This window comes from Coffea arabica, chromosome 1c (assembly GCF_036785885.1).
Source record: "Coffea arabica cultivar ET-39 chromosome 1c, Coffea Arabica ET-39 HiFi, whole genome shotgun sequence".
Taxonomy (NCBI): domain Eukaryota; kingdom Viridiplantae; phylum Streptophyta; class Magnoliopsida; order Gentianales; family Rubiaceae; genus Coffea; species Coffea arabica.
This window is the reverse complement of record NC_092310.1, coordinates 58264999-58286950: the sequence shown is the minus strand read 5'-3', so window position 1 is coordinate 58286950 and position 21952 is coordinate 58264999. Positions and strand designations below refer to the sequence as shown.

The 21952-nt window shown below is 37.0% G+C and overlaps 4 protein-coding genes across 5 annotated transcripts; 2 read left to right on the top strand and 2 right to left on the bottom strand.

The window, feature by feature from the left end:
* The first annotated feature begins 381 nt into the window (after window positions 1–381).
* On the top strand, window positions 382–3390 carry LOC113732842 (protein KINESIN LIGHT CHAIN-RELATED 2-like). Its single transcript, XM_027258843.2, has 2 exons — window positions 382–2194; window positions 2879–3390. Exons 1-2 carry the CDS (start codon window positions 519–521, stop codon window positions 3123–3125), a joined length of 1923 nt encoding a protein of 640 aa, XP_027114644.1. The 5' UTR covers window positions 382–518; the 3' UTR covers window positions 3126–3390.
* A 1241-nt stretch (window positions 3391–4631) lies between these two features.
* LOC113743355 (RING-H2 finger protein ATL16-like) lies at window positions 4632–5953 on the bottom strand. The gene has a single exon (XM_072049135.1). The coding sequence runs from the start codon at window positions 5908–5910 to the stop codon at window positions 4861–4863; it is 1050 nt and encodes a 349-aa protein (XP_071905236.1). The 5' UTR covers window positions 5911–5953; the 3' UTR covers window positions 4632–4860.
* Window positions 5954–13504: 7551 nt separating this feature from the next.
* LOC113732836 (flavanone 3-dioxygenase 2-like) lies at window positions 13505–16505 on the top strand. The gene is made up of 4 exons (XM_027258828.2): window positions 13505–14471; window positions 14647–14903; window positions 15061–15379; window positions 15944–16505. Exons 1-4 carry the CDS (start codon window positions 14262–14264, stop codon window positions 16184–16186), a joined length of 1029 nt encoding a protein of 342 aa, XP_027114629.1. The 5' UTR covers window positions 13505–14261; the 3' UTR covers window positions 16187–16505.
* A 744-nt stretch (window positions 16506–17249) lies between these two features.
* Window positions 17250–19183, bottom strand: LOC113732826 (hyoscyamine 6-dioxygenase-like). Of its 2 annotated transcripts, none has more exons than XM_027258817.2 (4): window positions 18830–19183; window positions 18404–18654; window positions 17940–18258; window positions 17250–17785 (listed from the first exon to the last, which is right to left on the bottom strand). In XM_027258817.2, exons 1-4 carry the CDS (start codon window positions 19034–19036, stop codon window positions 17534–17536), a joined length of 1029 nt encoding a protein of 342 aa, XP_027114618.1. In that variant the 5' UTR covers window positions 19037–19183; the 3' UTR covers window positions 17250–17533. The 2 variants fall into 2 exon arrangements, with proteins under 2 accessions (XP_027114618.1, XP_071938671.1); XM_072082570.1 differs by having other exon boundaries at window positions 18404–18699; window positions 18830–18968.
* Window positions 19184–21952: the final 2769 nt, after the last annotated feature.

The following is a 21952-nucleotide window of genomic DNA, read 5'->3' as shown; positions in this document are numbered from 1 at the left end:
CGAATTTCATACATATGTTTCCTAATTTTTACTATAGATTCGAATTTTTATCAAATAATCTAGTCATTTATCGTAAAATAATATTGTAGATAGATTAATAAAAGTGTCTCTATTTTCACCAATTAACTCAGAAAAGAAAGTCAGTGTCAATAAATGTATGAAAATAAGTTTCTTTCTTCTTTCTTTCCCATTTTAAGAGAGAAAAAGAAAAACTTAAAATTGATCGCTCACCCAATAATCAATAAATATGGCGATAGCTTTTGATAGAGGAAAACATGATGTTGTTGATCATAATTTTGAGGCATTAGAAGGATGATCTTGCAATTACGTTCATAACAAAAGTAAGAAAAAAAAAAAGAGTAATGGCAGCAGCCTAATAGCAACTACAAAAAAAAAAAAAAAACACTTTCCCAGAATCCAGAAAGCTGGCTGCCCTGTCGAGGGTTTTTCAAGGGTTTAACATCAAGGGCTTCAAATTACAACACACTCACCCCTGAAAAAGGCTTATCAAATCCGCTATGAGAAGGGTTTCATCCATTCTCGGAAAGCTCCAGCATCACTCCAAAATTTCTTTCTCATTTCCTTCAGTTGATTCCATCTCCCACATATCGTCCCTCCCCAACCCTACGCCATGCACCCAAAACCACCCATCAAAATCCCATCTCAAGAACTTCTCCAAGGCCGATGCTTTACTCTTATCCAATACTAAATCTCAAGGTTTCACCACCCTTTCTGACCAAACCCCTATGGCCCCTCATATGTCTTCAAGACAGAGAAAAATAAAAGAAAGATCCCAACTTGAAGAGGCGTTCGAGTCGGCAGAGACCACTGATGATATGCTCAAGGCATTCAAGGACATGGAGGACAGCTTTGATGAAATTGAGCTTGGATTAGCTTGCTTGAAATTAGGCCTCAAACTTGACCAAGAAGGTGAGGACCTTGAAAAGGCTTTATCTTTTGCTACTAGGGCTTTGAAAGTTCTTGATAAAGATGATAAACCCTCTTTGCCTCTTGCTATGACTTTGCAATTACTGGGTTCTGTATGCTATAGTCTACGAAGGTTTAATGATAGTTTGGGGTATCTTAATAGGTCTAATAGAATATTGCACCGGCTGGAGGAACAACGTTCTTGTAGTGCTGATGATGTTAGGCCTATTCTTCATGCTGTTCAATTTGAATTGTTTAATACTAAGACTGCCATCGGGAGGAGAGAGGAGGCTATTGGTAATCTTAGGAAGGCATTGGAGCTAAAAGAGATGATGTTAGATGAAGACTGTAGGGAACTTGGAAAGGCTAACAGGGAGGTAGCAGAGGCCTACGTCGCAGTTTTGAGTTTCAGGGAGGCCTTACCATTTTGTTTGAAGGCCTTGGATATCCATAAAACGCAATTGGGACATAACTCGGTGGAAGTTGCTCACGATAGGAGGCTTCTTGGAGTTATTTATACTGGACTTGAAGAGCATGAAAAGGCACTGGAGCAAAATCAGTTGTCTCAAAGGGTCTTGAAAAGTTGGGGTTGCAATTCTGAATTGCTCCGAGCTGAAATTGATGCTGCCAATATGCAAATTGCCTTAGGAAGGTACGATGAGGCCATTAATACTTTGAAGGGCATTGTACAGCAAACTCCTAAGGATAGTGAGGATCGAGCTATGATCTTTGTTTCCATGGCCAAGGCTTTGTGTAATCAGGAAAACTTTGCAGACTCTAAGAGGTGCCTTGTGATTGCTAGTGGAATTCTTGACAAGAAAGAAGCAACCTCGCCTATAGCAGTTGCTGAGGCATTTATGGAAATATCAATGCAGTATGAGACTATGAATGAGTTTGAAACTGCAATATCCTTGTTAAAGAGAGCGCATGCAATGCTTGAAAAGATTGCGGAAGAGCAACATTCAGTAGGAAGTGTCTCTGCAAGAATTGGCTGGTTACTCCTCCTGACTGGGAAGGTTGAGCAAGCGCTTCCTTATTTGGAGGATGCAGCTGAGAGACTAAAAGAGAGCTTTGGATCCAAGCATTACGGGGTTGGCTACGTGTACAATAATCTGGGTGCAGCATATTTGGAGTTGGATAGACCTCAGTCTGCTGCACAGGTTTTTGCTTTTGCAAAGGATATCATGGATGTTTCCCTGGGTCCACATCATGCAGACTCAATCGAGGCATGTCAAAACCTTTCAAAGGCATATGCTGCCATGGGAAGGTAATGGAAACATCTTTATTGGTGATTTTGTATATAATGTCTCTCAGAACATTCTGATCTTAAATGCATGACCTGTTAGTATTTTTACTTTGTATGGTGCTTAGGAATTATTAGGTTCTCCTTGGAGAAAATTTTGTTGTATCAAAGTTGTTGAACAGAGGATTGGGACCCATTTGGTATGCTTGATTTCAGAACTGTTGTTTGTGCTTCCAATATTGCTTGTCAGTTATTTACTCCTTGCTGATGTTCACAATTTCTTAGAGGTCAGTTTATGCTCCAGTTTTCAATAGTTTGATGTTCGTGGTCTCTGTTCATCAATCTTCCGGGAAAGAGATGGAAGAGCTAAAAGCAAGAAATATAGTTGTAATGATGTGTAGTATGGCTTCAGATGTTTGAATCTTGATTTGACTATAGTCCTAAAGAGTTGGTGAAATGTTTAAGCTGATTTTCTTAAAAGATTTCCTTAGTGAGCTAAATACTTAACCTGATTTATGTGGGACGCCTCTATGAAAACTTATAGCGGACAACACAAATTTTGTGAAGAGGGATAAACCGGATGGTGAGAGTTCGTCAAAGTTGTGTATTGCTTAGCAATATTCATTGTACAGTGGCTCGATCTCTCTTGTGATTTGCTTTTTACTAGTGGTTGAATAGTTAGTTAAAATTGGTTCTCGGATTTTGCAGCTACCAGCTAGCAATTAACTTCCAGGAGAAAGTAATTGAAGCTTGGGAAGGCCATGGTCCAAGCGTGGAGGATGAAGTCAAAGAAGCTCAGCGACTCCTGGAACAATTGAATAAGAGAGCACTTGGTGCATCCTCGAATGAGTCTCTGATGAAGGCATTACCTTTGCCTCACACGATAAATGCTGTTTCTGGCGCAAACTCAAAAACTGGTCTTTCAGTTAATCAAGCACCGTCGAGTGCATTATGAGCTGTTAAATCTTGCAGAATTAAGCTTTGAGTGAACAGCTTCTGTACGAGTTTTTTTCCTGTTACATATTTGTGTTTCATTTCATTATTTGGCTGCCGATAACAATAATCTAGTACCTTAGAGATGCCTAGAGATTAACAGAAGCTAGAAATTCAGCAGTTCTTCTGAAGTCTGAAGGTTTACATACTCGTGTTTCATTTCTTGATTTGACTGGATTGACTTTATAGGAATGAAATATCTGCGAAACTGCTGTTGACACCGACTAGATGGATTTTGTTCCTAGGAACTAAACCCAATGATTCGGCCTCTTTGCCTTGCTTGGCCTCAATGAGTTCATTTGAGTTGAGTCAGACAACATATCGAAGCTTGATCGTGTGGGTAAGGCATATAAGATTAGGCCGATATCTCGTCGCTCACAGAAGATGTTCTAGAAACAGGGTCAAGAAAGAGTGCATCCGAGTAAACATGAATTGCACGTGAATCCCTGATTAAAATGTTTTCTCAGAAATGAGAAAAATGGGATCTGAAGTCATCTTTGAAACTGTGAAGTCAAAGTCTTGAATTAGCATGTGTTTGGTTATTTCAATCGTTCACATTGAGGGAGCTTCAGAGGTGACGAAGTCGCATGAGAGAGTGCGTATGGAAGAAATCTTCTGGTTGAATATAATGAGGGATTTTTATGTTGGGCTTTATTTTACTTCTGTAATAAGTTTTTTTGGGCACGTTATTGAGTCAGCAGTGGTTGGGTACTCTACGTATATCGAGTAGTAATTTATGTGAACCCACAGGATTTGTTGCAGATTGTCATGTTGGAGTAAAGTCAAACACGAATTTCGAACTCAAAATAACGTGAGATCTCCTATACTGAGTCTGAATATGAACTATGAAGTGAACTGGTCTGGTCGGTTGCCAATTCTTTATTCCTTCGCAGGCAGGGGCCAGGGCAACCTGACACCTGGTTTCAAGATTGTCCAATCCCTTAGTGAAGAAGAGGCAACGAATTCTCTTTTTATTTTGACCCTCGCCCTCGCCCAATATTTCTTCATCAGTCTTTTTGCGCTCCTCCCCGGGATCGAGCAACTCTTCGAACTCACCAGCTGCTTGTGTCGATCCTCTGGAATCAATTGGTGTTGCCGTGTTTGGTACTGCAAATTTGGACAGAAACGAGAGAATTGGCGTCATATCATATCATTCCAATGCTGCCCTTTTAGTTTTCACTGACAGTACTGTTACGGTAAAGAGTAAAATGGTCAACTATGGTTCGTCTCTGAAAATTACTCCTCCACTCCAATATGTGCAATCATACCTTTTCATTCATTCTCTGGGGAAAAAGTTGGGTCCTCTGGCCTCTTTCGTGAACCCTTTAATTCTCTCGATGCATTATGCGGGGCATTCTTGAGAGAAGCAGAAAAAAGAAAGTTCGAACGCAATCATTTCCATTCATGAAGAAGAATGTCGCATCAGCATAAAATCCTATCTAGCCATAGTGGTTTAACAATGATTCTACCAGCCCTAGTTGCCTACATTTCAGCACGAACCACCAGTGACCGGCTCTTTTCGCATCGTGCAACATCATACCTAATTATTGTGTTGCGATTAATATACCTTAACCTGCTAAAAGTTCTAATATTTCAATCTACAAGAAATAAGCAATGAATAAGAGTCGAACTAATCAACAACAGTAAGATGTTTTTGTTTTACGAGAAATCGAAATCTTTAATGCAATGGATGCGTGTTATAACTGATCTATTGGAAGAACTGCTCTTTTAGATCCTCTTCCGTGTCCGAATGAGAAGATTGATCTTTGGCTTCTGCTACTTGATTCTTCACTGTTTCTAACCTCACTGGGGTGTCTAATTTGCGTTACGACCTCTTGAACTGACAAATAAACGTGACGGTCCACGGCAGAATCCATGGAGAATGATCTCCTAATAGGCTGGATGGAGAATTGATCATCTTTCTCTCTAACATCAATGCATTCGTCTCCCATTATGGAAGCATGATGAACCTTCCCTGGTTTCAACTCTGTCAACTTCCACTCAGACTTTCTTAGGGACCGACTCCTAGATTGCACCAATTGTCTGCAGGATTCACTTCTCTCTTGGTGCCCCTGCAACAAGCTGCGAGTCCCTTCTTCTCCGCTCACTTGGATCACAACAAAGTCTTCACTGCTTCCAACCATTCTTCTCATCAAAGGCTGAGGCTCTTGGGGTGAAGAATTTGGTGCAATGATCATATCAAATGGATCTCTGGTGGTCCCAGAAATGCTTGTTCTGCAAAGAGGGCAGTTGGCGTTGCTCTGAAGCCATATATCAATGCAATCTAGGTGGAAGGCATGGCTACATTTAGGAAGAAGTCTCAGCATATCTTGGTCTTGAAACTCGTTCAAACAGACCACACACTTGTTTAGGCTGCCGCTTTCATCCCCTTCGGTCCTGTAATACCGGAAAGTGGGGAGTTCGCGGATAAGCATTTCATCGAGGCCTCGAGTCGGTAATGAAGGAGAGTAGGCCATCAAGAAGTCTTCATTCCGGGGTGCTCGCCGGAAAGAAAAGCGTCTCAGGGGGTCAAGTTGTTGCCAGCTGAAGCAGCATTTGGTGACCAAGATATAGTAGCTGATTAGTAAGAAAATAGAAGCCATGATGCCTAGTACAGCAATGGCCAATATGGGGAACCCATGGCTGGAAACTGGCAAGGGAGGTTGATTACTCGGGGCTTGTTGAGTCTTGATTTGAGGAAGGAGCAGGGATTCATGGATGTAGATGTGCTTTTGTAATCTATCCATGAAAACAGACTTCAGCGTAGATTCTCAAAGAGGGAGAAATGAAATACTAATAGTGAGATAGGAACATAGGAATGAATTGGTCAATAAAAGATGTAAATGGCAAAGTAAGATGAAATGAAGAGAACAATAGAACAGAAAATTAGGGGTTCTTGAGAAAGAGAAGGCAAAAAAAAAAAAAAGATTAAAAAAATACTATGACTTTGGCATTGAATGAACAGGTAATTTAAAAATAACGCATGGAAGAAGTGCTTGAAGATGCTCAGACATGATGATGAAAATTCGGAGAAATGAAAAAATTCAAGTTGACTTTCGATGACATCGCTGTTTGACAGGAAGATATATGTGCATAGGTATGTACTGGGGTAAAAAATGCGAGCAGACATGGGAGTGAAGATGTCAGAAAGGTTCTTATTTCCTGCCTCAAAAACCAAAATATTAGCGGCAGCCTTTAGTGTTGAACTAAATAAAATTACACGACCAGACATGGGGAGCTCTTTATTTAGTTTCAGCGTGCGGGAGAATCCTTTAGCACTTCGAACAAAAAAGTGTAAGTTGTTCCAAAATTATGATTCAATTTGCTATCCAGAATTAGACAGATGCATTCGGAACAGTTCCACGTCCAGAATGGTGTGTCTTGTCTGTATTTGATGAAATTCTACCAAGCACGGCAGCATTGCATTTCTTCCTATCGACATCGTAGATTAGATTAGGTTTCTTCTTCTTCTAACTAGTTGGTTGTGCTTATTTTGTACCACCTATTGATTTGCCACCGAACCAAGGCAATAATAATCTTTGGCTCTCTTCGTCCAATTCCCTTTCCTACAAAAAGTAAAATCATCCGGATAACTTTAAGAGTAAATCTTATATACACTAATAGTGTATACACTATATCAGCGTTGGATGAATGACAATTATATAAAATTTGAATTTGAAATTCAACTTTTATACACATGTCATGAATCAAACAGTGATAGTGTATACACTGACAGTGTAGAAATGATTAATCCTAAATTGTTTGAGTTTCGAAGTCAAACACTTCTATTGCTCGAATAGTTGCATAATTACTTTCTGCTTATTAGGAGAGGGTTTCTTCTGTAAAACCAAAATACTAGCTAGTATAAGTAGTTAACTAAGCAGTAAAAACTTCTATTGCTAATCCAAACAAGCCGAGACTCGCGTGAAGTTAATTAATTAAATAATCATATTGGTAATTGTCGGGAGTACAATCATGACTAAATGGAATTGGATTGGCACAGGCCCAACTAAGCACTTCTTCGCTATTTGGGTCAAACTAGGAATTTGATCCAAGAAAATGGCAGCAACATACGGCACGGGAATTACAACGCAAATCTTAAAACAGCATACGTTTTCCTAACCCAGCCCAAGGCTCTGCAATAGTACGTATATGATTTCTACGACGACATCTTACGTGGCGGCATCCGAAGGAATCATCGGATGATGTCGGTTTAATTAATTATTTCCCCGCCTAATGATAAATTAAGCCCCAAAGAGACACTCCTGAGTTGACTTGTGAGCTGGATCAAAGTCAAGCATGGCTTACCATCACAGGCAGGATTATGCCATTATTGACTCCTTTGCTTCCTTCATTCTGCTTAATTAATTTCCGCTCGTAATTTTGTTCAAACTCAAAACTTAGGTTTTGTTTGGATTGCATTTTTTTGAATTTTTTTTTATAGAAAAATTACTATCGCAATTTGATATATATGAGATAAAAAGATGATTAAAAAATATATTCACAGAAAACGTAGCAATTTGAAAAATTGCTGTACAAACAAGGCCTTAGGTTTCGATTTTAATCACCATCTGAGTGCTACAAATGCATATAGCATTTTAAAGTTGAAACTCTACATTTGTTATAGAGAATAAAAGGCATTATGTGTAGAGAATAATATGCTGCTATTCATAAGGTATACATCACAATGGAAGCCACCAATGTGTAGCATCAACAAGAATAAAAAACGTACTTCAAAAACAAAAAAAGAATAAAAAACATACATGGCGATGAGTAAAAAGAAAGTACTTGTATGAATTTCCTTTTACATGCACATGGTCATGGAAGGCTATCAATAGCATACATACAAACGGCTGCTCAATTAGCTGAAGCATAACTTAAAAATTGACACGAGCCAATGACAAATATGCATTGACTTTTGGGTGCTTTATTGTTCCACCAGTCTTCTGCATTCTGCTCCAACAATGAAGTGTAAATGAATCATTAAATGTAAATATTTATTTAAAATCAATATAAGCATTATTCAGGACAATTTAAGTATATGCTACTCCCTCCATCCCACTTTGATAGTCCTGTATTCCTTTTTCATCTGTCTCAAATTATAGTCCACTTTCCAATTGAAGAATGTAGTTGTATTTTAATTTTTTTAAAATACCCTTATTCAATGTAAATAGTTGCTACTATAAACCTACCTCCATTTAATGAGAGTTGATTCTTTTTTTACCATTAATTCAAGTTCCCATAAAGTTGTACCATATTTAATGTGAGGGTATTTTAGGAAAATAGCAATCTAAATTTACTTTTCCAACAAAGTTAACTATTTTTTCTTAAATTGTGTGAAAAAAGAAATAGAACTATCAAAATGGGACGGAGGGAGTACTATAAATATGTCTATTAAATGCAATTTTCTTGAATTATGTTAAGACAGGGCACATTTTAAAGTAACTAACTAACCACATGTTTTATTTACCAAAAAAAACTAACCACATGTTATACATGCATTTCATGAAGTATACATCATTATTGCCTTCGAATTCAAGTAAATGCCTCCACTATTTTTTTTTTAAAACAATGTTTTTGGCGTCATAAGACTAGAATTTTGCTTCGTAAATACACTCTCCTAGTCACGTAAGAAACTGAAACAAAGAAACATTTCAAATACAAATCTACTAGTGTGAATACCCGTGCGTGCTGATATTATTGAAAAAAATAAAATGGTGAACAACTAAAGATGAAAAAATTGAACCAACAAAATTTAAATGTAATATCTGTTTAACAATAGTTTGAAATATAATAGAATGTGTATATCATTCAAGAACTGTCTTTTTTCGAAAGATGGATTCTGAAAAAAAAAATTAAAATTTATATTAAAAAAAGGAATGATATATTTCTACAAATGAATGCAATTGAATGTTGTTAAAATGAAATACTTACAAATACTAAGCATTCGATTTGATAATCTTTCTTGAAGGTGCGAACACTCTTCACACCAATCCACTTTTAGTACGAAAGCCAAAATTAATGATTTAATTAAGTATGTTGAATTTTGTGGAGTGTGTACTACAAATGAAAATGCACGATCTTTGACGATATAAAAAACTGTATATTTACCATGATCAACCAAAAGTATTGGTGATGCGGATGACTGTCGAACTTGAAGAGAGGCAATATTTTCACTTCTTTGATCTAGAAAAAATATATATATTAAATAAAAAATAAATAGTTTTTGTATTTATTTTATGTGTAGTAAGTGATACATTGTATAAGAATTGTTAACAAAAAAATACAATAGTTAATATAGAAGTAGCATCAATAGAATTTAATACAATTGTGTTGTAATCAAATGAAAATTACGCACCAATAGAATTGTTATTAGCACTCATAGTTAATGAAATAATCCCTATATAAATATATTTTGGTATATGTAGACCCCCCAAATCCCGCAAAACCAATCACCACTTATTGAAAACAAACCAATAAATGCACTAAAATGCCTCCCATCTATACCTCAAATTGCACTTTAACCCATGAATTTTGTGCGAAATTATCCCTCTAATTGTTTTTGTCCTTTTCGATTTTTTCACATGTCGCTAACTGCTTCATTCCCTCTGCTATCACTTGTATATTTAAAATCAATTTTTAATATTAAATAAAAAGGAATGTATTAGTTTATAATATGTTCATAATGTAGATAAATTATTAAATTTGGAAAAGGACGTATGTTCTTATAGGCTTATTTTCTTTTTCTTTTTTTTGGGAAAATGAGTTTGTTCTTGTAGATTTTTTTTTTATTTTTTGGATACAGAATTGTTTTTCAAAGATTTTGGTTCGTAGTCCCTACTATGTTTAAACCATCTTTTAATATCCAATTCAATATTGTCTTTTAATTTGGCAGCCTCTATAATTTTTAATTTATTCTTTTGGTTTAAATTCAGTTAGAATTCAGAAATTTTCAAATACCAAGAGAAACCAGATTTTTTTTTAAATCACTGTCTTGAGTCAGGTAGAACGCCGAAATATGAGTCAGGATTATTTCTTTTATGCAGTTAGTTTCCTGATATCTGGTATGATATATAATTATGTCCCTTGGATTTTTTTTTCATATAGATATCGTTAGGTCTTTGGCATCACTACTGAACATTATCCAAGTTTAGAAGGACACATTTTTTCTAATCCAGTGGATGCAAAAATACAAAAATATAAAAAAATGAAGGTAATATTGTGATTTAAACTCTAAAAAGTAGGATACCATCTTTCAAGAAGTTTCATGCCTTATTTAGCATCTCAAAAAGATGCAACATAGAACAGTTATTTGGATGCTAATAAACTCTCTTTCTACCAATTTTGAAAGGCCAACCATTAAAAGTGAAGTGAAAATTATTGCAGTCAATGCAGAGAGAAAATGATAAAGAAAAGAAAGGCTAGAATGCAATTTTGCCAAAAGAATTTCTGACGAAATTAAAAATTAATCCAATTTTAATAATGGGCGTATAGTGTCTTAGTTATTAGTAGTATCTGAATTGTTTTTCTCTAATTATAAACCATTTTTAATTATTTTTTATTATCAAAAAAATATTTTTTTAATTTCATGCACGATCATTTTTGGAATAAAATTATGAAAATAACTATCGTAATACCTTTTTTATGTGATAAATGTGCAATAAAAAATAATTAAAAAAATTTCAGTAATACAAACAAATAAATTTTTATAATATACAATTTATGTTAGAAATAGTAAAACCCTCAATCATGAATCTATACCATTCGCAATTATATAAGCAAGCAATACCTTATGTTAGAAATGCGATTGTGATTTTGTATTTATACTTTATCCCACTATTGACTATCTTTGCTTTACAGTGTAACAATAAGCAAACAACCGTTCATAGGATTTTGTAAAAAATTTTCAGAAATAATGGATGATCAGAAAATCAATGCAATATCATTCATGACAAAAAGCAAAGCAAAAGCAAAACATACTTAAAAGGCAGAGGGGACTGACCTGAAAAATTAAGTTGGCAAGAATATACTTCCAATTCTCCGCAAGAAAGTTGAGTTCTGCTAAAGTCTCTGCACATAATATCTTCCACTACTGCTCATAAAAGAAACAAAATCAATACATTTACAAAATGAATAGAGAACCAAAAACAAATAAGAAAATGAGAGAAAGTGGGGGTGAGATAGTGGGATAGTGGGATAGTGGGAATAGAGAATTTGTAGAAGTGGTTATAGGATGAGTTAAGATAGTGGGATAGTGGGAGTGAGATAGTGGGAATATTGATGGGTGATAAGGTGGGTTATAACCCACTACATTTTATGTATTAAAATAAATACAAAAATCTAGAAAAAAGAATGAGAAATTTAGAAGTCATTGAGAGGGTTTCTGCTAAAAATCCCTTCCTGAATACATATAGATATAGATTGAGTTAATTTAAGCATACTATAAGACCGTGGCATTCAAAAACACTCCACAAAACAGTTAATCCAAATGGATGTCATTTTTTTGTTTTCATCATGCAATTTCCAAGCAATTAACGAGATGGATCGTCTGCAGTACATACGCATTATTAATGTGATCAGTCAATCACTCGTTTAATACATCTTTATCAACGACCGTGTACGTGCTTGGTAGTTGACAGCTACCAAGTAAATGCTTGGTAGTTGACAGCTAATTAGATATCGACAAGTACATAACCTTTGATAGGAGCATATTTCGTCTTAAAATTGTTGGTTTTAGAGCCAATATTATCAAGCAATTGAAATAATTTGTCACGTTGAATTCAACTTATAAGATTATCTTACCTCAATGTTACATAAAATAATAATACTTGAAACATATATATTGGCACACGAGACAACATCTTCAAATTTTTAAGGTTGGCAATCATGAATTTACCGCAACTAAAAAATACGATAGAGTTGAGGAGCATTCATGCCCTTTCTAAAGCTATTCGTGCCCCTACAAAAATTATTTAATTCTAATATAGAGGGTCCCAACACATTACCTTCAAAATACAATAGCCTAATTCAAGATTATTGCTTTTGTTTGACTTGGCCCAACCAAGAGAAATAGAAGTTTCTATCAACACTTTACTTTGACCAAATAATAACTATCTTCTTTTAACACTAGAATTTAGTATTAATGGAGATTATACTATAACTATTCCATGAAAAACATATTTAGAAAGAAAACTGATCTGAAACATACTTTTTGAACATCTATTTATTAGTGGAAAAAAGATAGGAGTTACAAAGGTAGAATTTATCTCTACATTGTTAGTGAATTTTGGTTGCAAATATAATATTAGATTAATTGTATAACAGTCATATTAGTACAATTATAGCCGTTTCAAACAGTTATAAAGGTTACACAATTAATACTAAAACATAAAAGACATGTAACTCCTGTTCTAAAAGATTTTGCAACTCCCAAAATGTCTATTTATTTTATTTCATGCAAGTTATAACTCATCAAAAATTTGGTAATTAAACTCTATTTATTTTATTAAAATACACCAACAGGAACTTATATAACCTTTACCTTTATATGTCCTGATTTCAACAGCATTACAGGACGTGATGGGGCTCTAGTCAACAATAATAGTTCCCTACTCTATCGAGTTTCATACGCAGATAAGGCTGGTGACAGCGAAACTACGTTGAAACCCTTCAGGTCCCAAGCTTTAAGCAACGGAGGGTGCTAGAATACTCGAGTCAAAATGCAATTTCTGTAATCTTCAAATGTGCAGCTGGTAGAGATCAAGGAAGACGGGGAAGGTGTTGTATTAGATAATCAAAAGATATTTTCCAGTTCTTTAATGACTTTTGGGACTGCTTTCAAGATGCGTTTAATTGTTTGATTGTTTCATATTTACCGTCGCACACCACATAGCATCTCTTTTCTAGGCTTGGCCAAAAAGTCAAAAAAAGACAACATCTCTTTTGCCCCTTGTGCACCTTTGACAAGAGCTGGATGTAGTTAATTATTATTTAATCAAATCAATGATTCTTCTTTCACTAATTTAAGGTTTTCAGTGACTTTAAAACCACCGTCATTAATTAGTATGATTAAAGTACTAAAAGGGAGGTTTGAAGATTGTCCAAAATTGAATCATTTCGAGCACATCAACGTCATTTACATCATTAATACTACAACTTTTTCATGTGAAACCGTAGCCGGCCTCTCCTATTAAAAGATGGTGAACTACGGAAAATGCATGGAATTGCATCGACAAAGCATATGTTTGTGTGTGAATTACTGAACCAAAAAGCCCATGAGATTTCCGTAGAGAATTGACAGTATCCCCATTTCAGACGGTGCTTGATGTCAAAGATTATTTATACATTAAACCAGGACCAGGACTCAATCCATGCTCATCCCCAGCTAGTTTGATAGTAGTATATTTCTAGCGTCCGAAAGATGAGAGTATATATTGTGGCGCAACAAATGTTATGTTCTGATCTCTTTCCAATTAACTTTGTCCACTTCAAGGGAGAATGATTCTCCAGTTAGCATCACATGATCACAGAGTTGATTCTGGAACTAAGTTTTCATTTGCACAACAAGACAAAAGTAGAACGCACCCTAGTTTTGCATTTGGTGAGTGCCCGAATAAATAAATCTGCAAAACCACGAGAAGAGAGGAGAGGAGTGGGCTTTCGTGTTGGTTTACCACAAATACAAAGCGAAAGCGACCACATTTGCGGCCGTCTGAGCCAATGATCTCAAGCTTTGTCTTTCACGCACGGCCTCTTCAACCTGAAAGCGAATTGGTCAACTTTCTACCGGTCTTGCTCATTTTTTAGGTAAGAGGGGAAAAAATAAAGGATGTAACCGGGCCGGCAGCTTATCACGCTTATTAGATTTAAAAATTGAAGCCATTAGGCATACAATCAAGAAAGAGAATAAGCTGGTGAGGAGTTTATTGTGGGGGTGGCCAAGTTTTCCACAAGAAATTCTTCATGTACTAATCTGTAGTCACCCTACAAAAATCATATATTGTATGTATGCCAGCATTATCGTTCGTTAGATCTGCGCCATGCTCAACTAAACTGCAGGTAGCGCGATTGATTTGTTTCCACGGCCATAGTCATCGATATGGAGCAGCCACGAGTTTTAAGATGGTTTGACGTGCAATCCGTGCCTGGTGATTACCGCTTTCCGCTGGAGGATCGACCAGGACGGCTTCCCATTCCTTTATGTGACGCAGTCCCTGTAATTGACCTCCACAAGTCAACTACGAGTCCAGAAAAATGGAGCATGGTCCGACAGATTGTAGAAGCCAGTCAAGAATATGGATTTTTCCAGGTATACATGTTCCATTATTTTTCCTCATTTCCATGTTGGAGTTTATGATTAATTAGTCAGTTTCATTTCCTCCGTCTTTCCATCTTCTGGGGTGATTACTGATTAGATATCCAAGTATACAACTCTCACAGTTTGTTCAAACACATGTTTTGCACATGTATGGTGATCGGTGCAGGTGATCAACCATGGAGTATCTGAAGATGTCGTGAGGGAAACGAGTACCGTGTTTAAGGAATTTTTCAACATGTATGCGGAGGGCAAGAAAGGTACTAGTGCATCTGATGGAGATTTAAGCCGGGGCTGGATCTACATGAACAGCTCCTCCGTATTTGCAAAAGATGGTATTCATTTGTGGAGGGATAATGTTAAACTTGCTTGTCACCCCTTGGAGGAATGCATGCAAGGTTGGCCTCCAAAACCAACCCGGTATAGGTATATCTGATCCCTACTCTTCTTTTCATACATTTGAAGCAAAGGATCCCCTGAGTATATATACGTATATAGAACGTAATCCTATCAAATCAAAGGTTCGTGGAGTGCATCTCTGATTACTCTATGTTTTGGTGATGCATTGAACCTTAATTTCCAGAGAGGTGGTTGCAACATACGTAGAGGAAATGAGGAGATTGAGTGGAAGAATTCTTGAGCTGATATGTGAAGGATTGGGGCTGGAAGCTGGGTACTTGGAACGGTTGAGCCAAGTTCAATTGGTGGTAGGCAACTATTATCCACCGTGCCCGGACCCGAGTTTGACCTTGGGACTATTAAAGCACTGCGATCCCAGCCTAATTACCATCCTCCTTCAAGAAGGAAATGCATGTGGACTTCAAGTTTTGCATAATGGAAAGTGGATAGGGGTCGCCCCTCTTCCTAATGCCCTTGTTGTCAACATTGGTAACCAGCTGGAGGTATGCCTCTCTCAAAATTTTTGAATGTCCTTGTTTCTGTTAACTGATTTTCCACAAGCCACCAACTGCTCCCTTGTTCTTGTTATTTTCTTTGTTTTGTAAGTGATATGCTTACATCAGAGGAAAGGAAGGAAAAAAAATGAAACAGTTATATGTGCGAGATCATTTTCAACTTATAGTAGTCAAAGTACAGTACGCAAAAATCTACCATGTTGAAGTAAACACTGAAAATTTCTGCTTTTACGTATGATGAAAAATGGAACAATTTCAAAATCTTGGGGAGCTTGGTTGCTTGATCAAATCAATAGCAATATATGGCTGCGTCTTTAAATTGTTGAATTTGCTTCAACATGCCCTATCATTTTCTTAGCATTTGACATCCCTTTTCGTATATTTTTGTAATTGGCAACTTTGAAGATACTATAAACTTTAAATGGTTTCACCAAGTATATCTTAACAAGTAAGGAAACTATGATAACCATGTAATGCCAAAGCCAAAGACGTTTAATTTTTATAGTTTTCCTGTAATGAATCCCAATCTTACATATGTAATTGTTGTTGTAGATTATCAGTAATGGGAAGCTAAAGAGCGCAGAACATCGAGCGGTGACAAATTCATATGAAGCCAGAATAAGCATTGCCACCTTCATCAACCCTTCCCACAACTCCATTGTAGAACCTGCAAAAGTTTTGGTTGATGAGTTAAATCCTCCTCGCTACGCTCCCACTTTGTACAAAGACTTCGCTCACACGTCCAAAGTTGCGTCCACTGAAGCAACAAAACCGCCTGCGCCTCTTGATTCTTAATGGGAATTGCTGCTCTTTCACTTGCGAAAAGGACGAACCAAGTAACACGCATACTTTTCTTTATAGAAAACATCTGGAAAAAAAAGAAGAAGAAGAAATGTTTTGATTCAAAGCCGGTTTGACAGATTTATTTGGATGAAACAAGTGGAAACCCAGGATTATTTTGTTGGAGTATTCCCTCCGACAGACCTCGTTAGATTGCGGAAGTGTCAATTCACTTCTGCCCAATGCTGTATCCTGATTATTCCACACATGCGTGTGTATATATACATGTATAAAGGTTTAGAAGTGAAAAAAATTATACAGTGAGGAGATCAAATCAATACACAAATAAATACACAGATAGGCTATTCTACAGACATGAAAATATGTGGAGAAAAGGAATAAAATCAAGCATATTACATTAATTAATTAACAAAAATTAAGGACAAAACTACTAACATCACCAATGGTTTTTTGTTTTTGATGCTAACATCTTTTTATAATATGACTTTGACAAAATTTGTGTGAAATTTCAAAAGAAAACAATGTACTCATGCATCATACAATGCCTCTTAAATAGCAAAAATCATAATTATACGCGGTTTTAATACCATAATCCTACAAACTTTTAATAATAATAGTGTGTAGGATTATGACTTTTAGGCATCATACAATCCCTCTTAAATAGTAAAAAAAAAAAATCATAATTAAACGCAGTGTTTTTTTTTTTTTTTTTTTTGAAGGAAGTACGCTGTGTTAATACCATAATCCTACACACTTTTGATAATAATAGCGTGTACGATTATGATCGACTTTAAGGTTTAGGAGGGATTCCACGGTGCATGAATATATCATTTTCTTTTGATATTCCCCAGAAATCTATTCGAAGTCATTACGAAAAGCCTAATGGGAAAATGTTGCTAAAATTCCGGAGCAGTAGGGAATGAATTATGGTAAGATATCATTTTGTCAATTTAATTATTACCTAACTTTTAGGATAAAGTCTGAGAGTACTAAGGATGCAAGAACATGCTCAGTTCAGAAGTGTTTTAAGGGAGAAGAAAAACGAAAAATTGAAGACTTGGGGGAAAAGGGAATATTAATGTAAATGAAACACTGGCATCCAATCTATTATATAAAAGCATTTGGTCTAGTGATGAGGTGGCACCGCACGGCCTGATGCACCTCAAATCTTGCTGCAAGTCGAATTACGAAATAGAAATTGTCCACAGCGTCTTGATTCCTTTTGTCTGTAGATCCGTCGAGGACATCTCCCTTGCTCCACCCTAGGCATTCTAAGGGGAATAATACTCTTGATTGACACAGAACTGCAAATCTCCCAATCTTTTTACACAAGTCCAAAGATCATTCCAGTTTTCTCTTGAAGCATCCCAGAGCGCTTTGAGCATCGCAATCTTTCCCAGTGAAGGTGCTAAAGAACTCTTTGTACGTGAAAGCTCGGTAAACAGGAGGGTTTCCCGTGTCAACCAGAGCCATAGCAGGTTCTATCGGGATATCACCGGATGGAATCAAGAAGGTGCCAATCGTGGTTCTTTTATCTTTTGTGTGTGTCACCACTCGATGTATAGGACTGGTGAACAAATCATTACTGATTACCTGAACCATTTCCAAAAGAGATGGATGTAAGTATGTAACACACACACACACGTACGCATAGCAGTCAGCATATGATAATGATGGAGTATCGGACAAGAGTTAAAAAAGTTAGATGAATTATTGGGCATCTTCAGCACGGTCTATAGACAAGTACCTTTAACTGGAGACCTGAAATGACGATAAATGCATCACGCACAGGTTCAACACCAAGCCACTGTCCATCCTTGAAGAGCTGAAGTCCAGGTACCGCGCACTGATGAAGCATACTTATCAGATTAGGATCACAATGCTCCGGCATACCCAGCGTCAGGCTCGGATCAGGGCACGGTATGTGATGATTGACAGACAACAGCTGAATTTTAGTCAGCTCATCTTCAAAATAGCCTAACTTCAGTCCCAGCCCTTCGCAGATCAGATCCAAAATCCTCAACAGAAACTTCCGCACTTCAACGCAATATGTACTTGTTACTTCCCTGGAAAAAGTCAGTGTCGATCTTGGCGCTAGTCCGTGGAATAGAATTCCTAGCTAACTTCTTTTCATACTAATATGCCATTTTGAGTAGAATTTCATACGTAAATGAAAAAAAAAAAAAGGTTATAAGGTGAAAGGGGAATTACCGATATCTGGTTGGCTTTTCAGGCCAAGATTGAACGTGATCCTCCAGGGGATGGCAGCTTTGGGTGAAGTTATCCCTCCAGTAGTGAAAATCTTCTTTGTGATAGTTCAAAGTGCTGGAGTAGATTCTGCAGCTTTGGTTGGTGCCGGAGGAGTAAAAGCTTGCCTTGTACTCTGCTGGCATCCCAAAGAACTCTTGGAAAACACTCATTGTGTCTTCCATTAAGCCTTGAGAAACTCCATGGTTAATGACCTGTATCATTTAGAACAGCGCGGCGCGCCAGACCATCAAAACCTTCTGTCATCATGAACAAAATAATAGCACTTAAAAGTTTAATTATCAGTTTCCAAAAGATGTTTTGAGACAAAGCATCACCAACGATTATGTTTAATGTTTTAGTTCAAACATAACCAGTGCTGATCTGGACCTGAAAGAATCCAAATTCTTGGCTTGCTTTCATAATTTTCTCAATGACTTCAGCCCGTTCAAGCCCTTCAGATTTCTCAAGGTCAATGGTCGGAAGGTCCTTGCAATCAGGAAAAATAAGCTTCCCTGGTCTTTTATCTGGAGGAAATACATAAGTTTCAGGCGTTGATTGAACATCTGTCCAGTTTGACATAAGCAGCAGCTCCATCCTTAATTTTTTGGCTCTCCAAAATTCACTCTTAGATTTGAAGTTTGAACGTGTTTTGGTGAACTTACATCTGTATATATGTATATATATAGACACACACACACACAATCACACATAGAGAGAGAGAAGAGGAGTGCGAACCAGGTAGTGAATTATTATGATTACGACCCCGCTAGAAGATCAGACAACCTCACTCAAGCAGCAGGATTTAGCACTTGTTAATGTAATCAAATAGATTCATCAAATTTCCGTTGCATTTGTTGTTTACCAATAATGCGTGCCAAATCTTATGCAATTTAAGCCTAGCTCCGACATCAATGACACCTCTTAAACACACAGCCCCCCCAAAACAAAAAACCAAAAAAGAAAGAAAAAAGAAAAAGACATCTATGACACCATCTTGCATGCACGGTCCACAACATACAGCATGCATCCTCGGTTTGGTCTTATTGCATTCCAAATTCAATGCATTGATGCAACATCAAGCCTTTCAGTACGTCTGACTTGTACAATCAGGTTTCTTCTACATTTTCAATTAACACATCCCGATCACTTTCACTCTCTCACGCCCAAAAGAAAAAAATGGTAAATTAACTTTTTACCTCCCTCCCAATGGTGGTGGTTTGGTATTTAATCCTCTATGATTTAAAAATCTATATATAATTAATCCTCTCATAATTTTGCTTAAAATGTTATAAATGGTATAGGTTTTCAAATCATCTCTTCTCTCTTTGGCAGGAAATGAATTCTGAGTGAGAAGATCTTTTGATTCCTACCTAACAAATGGGGGTAAAAAAAAAAGTTGTGTAATTTGTCTTTCGGGACCAGGGGACACGAGCAGTACATCACACGCAAATCCACATTTTGGTTTTATAACCGATTACATATCCGCAATCATTAATCAGGGACAAAACTAAATTAATTTAAAATTTTGCAAAGCTTACGTAAGAATCCCATGAAGGACCACCAATTCATGTCAATTTCGGTAAGAATTGCATTAAGGACCACCGATTGATGTAACAATTCAATTAAGGACCACTAATTTATGTCAATTTTGCATGCGTCAGACCTTATTCTACAATAAATCTGACTATATAATTCACGAGAATGACGCATTTGTTTATGGAAAAATGTTATTTATGCTCTTATTTTTTTTAATTCTCATTATCATTTTAATTATATAATTTTTATTTATTAGACTATACGATAAAAATGAACGGTGAGAATGCAAATGACATATCCTTATTTTTGGGACATAATTTGAAGATGATCGTTGACGCTACCGATAGCAGGTTTTTGGGCTAGATGAACCTATTGATGCTAATGAGTCCAAAATGGGGATATTACTTTTGCAGTCGGGCAAACCAGATGTTTTGGGATGGCTAATTTTAAAACTTTTGGGCTTGCAGAGCAGCCCGAGAGTTCAAGGCCTTCCGAAAGCCTTGCAAAGCAAGCCCGCAGAACACACCATCATCTTATATCTCAACCCAGAAGTCCCGGCGACGAGGGCCGCATCAAATTAAGCATGCAAGAACACCCTGCGGAACAATAAATGGCTACAACTAATCAGCAAATTAACTGATGCAGACATGGAGCGTGTGTGTGTGTGTGTCTATATATATATATATATATGAGAGATCCAATTATATATGTTTCATTCATTGAAGTCGGAAGATAGTACAAAAGATGTCTCTTTTTAGGTCCATAAAAGTACCTGGCCAGGCTGAAGTCGAAGTGTCTGAAATGTGTTCTTGGATATCTATCACTTCTGCTGATACAAACATTTGATCGTTCTGGTTTGTCTTAGGATCGGATCCTAGTCTTCCCCATCCATCTACATTCTGCACTCCCCTTCCTCGTCCTTCCGGTTTTGGACAATATCGATCATCTGCCTGAGAACGGCTTAAGCCAGAGACCTCACAACAACAAAATCCACAATCCAGTTGACTTGTGAACACCAGTGTACCATGATGTCGGTCACGCTAACCCCCCGATCACATCGATGATTACTTACTCCTTTGAAGCACGTGCTGATATCTTCCGTCTGCCGCTTTTCTCCACCCCAAACCCAAATCTATCCGTAACCCGCGAGATCCTGATCCAATAGATTTGAGTAGTTGAATCTAGGGTGATTAACTCAATCATTGGTCGGATCAATTATATATGCTTGGTGATTTCAAGCCAGCCGCTGACTTCAGTCTTTGTACGCCCCCCGTGAGCCTGTGACATTAGTTAGAGACGTCGTCATCATCGGAATGATGTCACCGCGCCCTTCTTCCAGAGTTCCAACTTCCAACCTGGGCATAACATAAGTGGAGCCATTTCTCAAAGATTTTGTGGGCTCTCGCATTCATCGTTATTCGTGTGGCGACTGGCAAATGATGTCACGTTTCTTTCCTCAGGCTGGAACTCTAAATCAAGGCCCTTTCTCAGCTTTCTCCCGTCAATCAACCATCTTCTTGTACATGCCAATTCGCAGGTGAACTTGCATCGCGGCGGTTCTGCTGATTTTTTCTTTCTCACATTCGAAAAGTAATATGGGAATAGTTTAGACTCACAATTAAATGTCTGCCCTAAAATAGAGTGATGGTTAGCTTTTTATATATATATATATATAAAAAAAAAAAATTCGACAGTTTCAGAATGTCAGCGGCTTATACTTTTGTGAAATCGTAGCTGGGTAAATTTTTCACCTTATTGGATTTCATTTTCGACAGAATTTGCACTTTCCATGAAAGCCTTGTCCTGTCATTTTCAGTGTAGAACACAGTTGCCGGATCAACGTAACCATATAGTATATGATCTCATCCTTCATTGCATTTTACTCATAGCCAGTAACCCTACCAGTATATAACCGGCCAATTCCAGAATATAAAAGCATTAGAATCTGAACCGACGTGTTTGATCAGCATTTAT

What these genes read in the sequence shown, in the direction of transcription:
- LOC113732842 (XM_027258843.2), top strand. Translation starts at nt 519, where the DNA reads ATGAGAAGGGTTTCATCCATTCTCGGAAAGCTCCAGCATCACTCCAAA. An exon ending in GCATATGCTGCCATGGGAAG is followed by an intron (nt 2,195 to 2,878) that starts GTAATGGAAACA and finishes CGGATTTTGCAG; the next exon opens with CTACCAGCTAGCAATTAACT.
- LOC113743355 (XM_072049135.1), bottom strand. Translation starts at nt 5,910, where the DNA reads ATGGATAGATTACAAAAGCACATCTACATCCATGAATCCCTGCTCCTT.
- LOC113732836 (XM_027258828.2), top strand. Translation starts at nt 14,262, where the DNA reads ATGGAGCAGCCACGAGTTTTAAGATGGTTTGACGTGCAATCCGTGCCT. An exon ending in AAGAATATGGATTTTTCCAG is followed by an intron (nt 14,472 to 14,646) that starts GTATACATGTTC and finishes TGATCGGTGCAG; the next exon opens with GTGATCAACCATGGAGTATC. An exon ending in CCAAAACCAACCCGGTATAG is followed by an intron (nt 14,904 to 15,060) that starts GTATATCTGATC and finishes CTTAATTTCCAG; the next exon opens with AGAGGTGGTTGCAACATACG.
- LOC113732826 (XM_027258817.2), bottom strand. Translation starts at nt 19,036, where the DNA reads ATGGAGCTGCTGCTTATGTCAAACTGGACAGATGTTCAATCAACGCCT. An exon ending in GAAAAGCCAACCAGATATCG is followed by an intron (nt 18,259 to 18,403) that starts GTAATTCCCCTT and finishes GACTTTTTCCAG; the next exon opens with GGAAGTAACAAGTACATATT. An exon ending in TTTCAGGTCTCCAGTTAAAG is followed by an intron (nt 17,786 to 17,939) that starts GTACTTGTCTAT and finishes GAAATGGTTCAG; the next exon opens with GTAATCAGTAATGATTTGTT.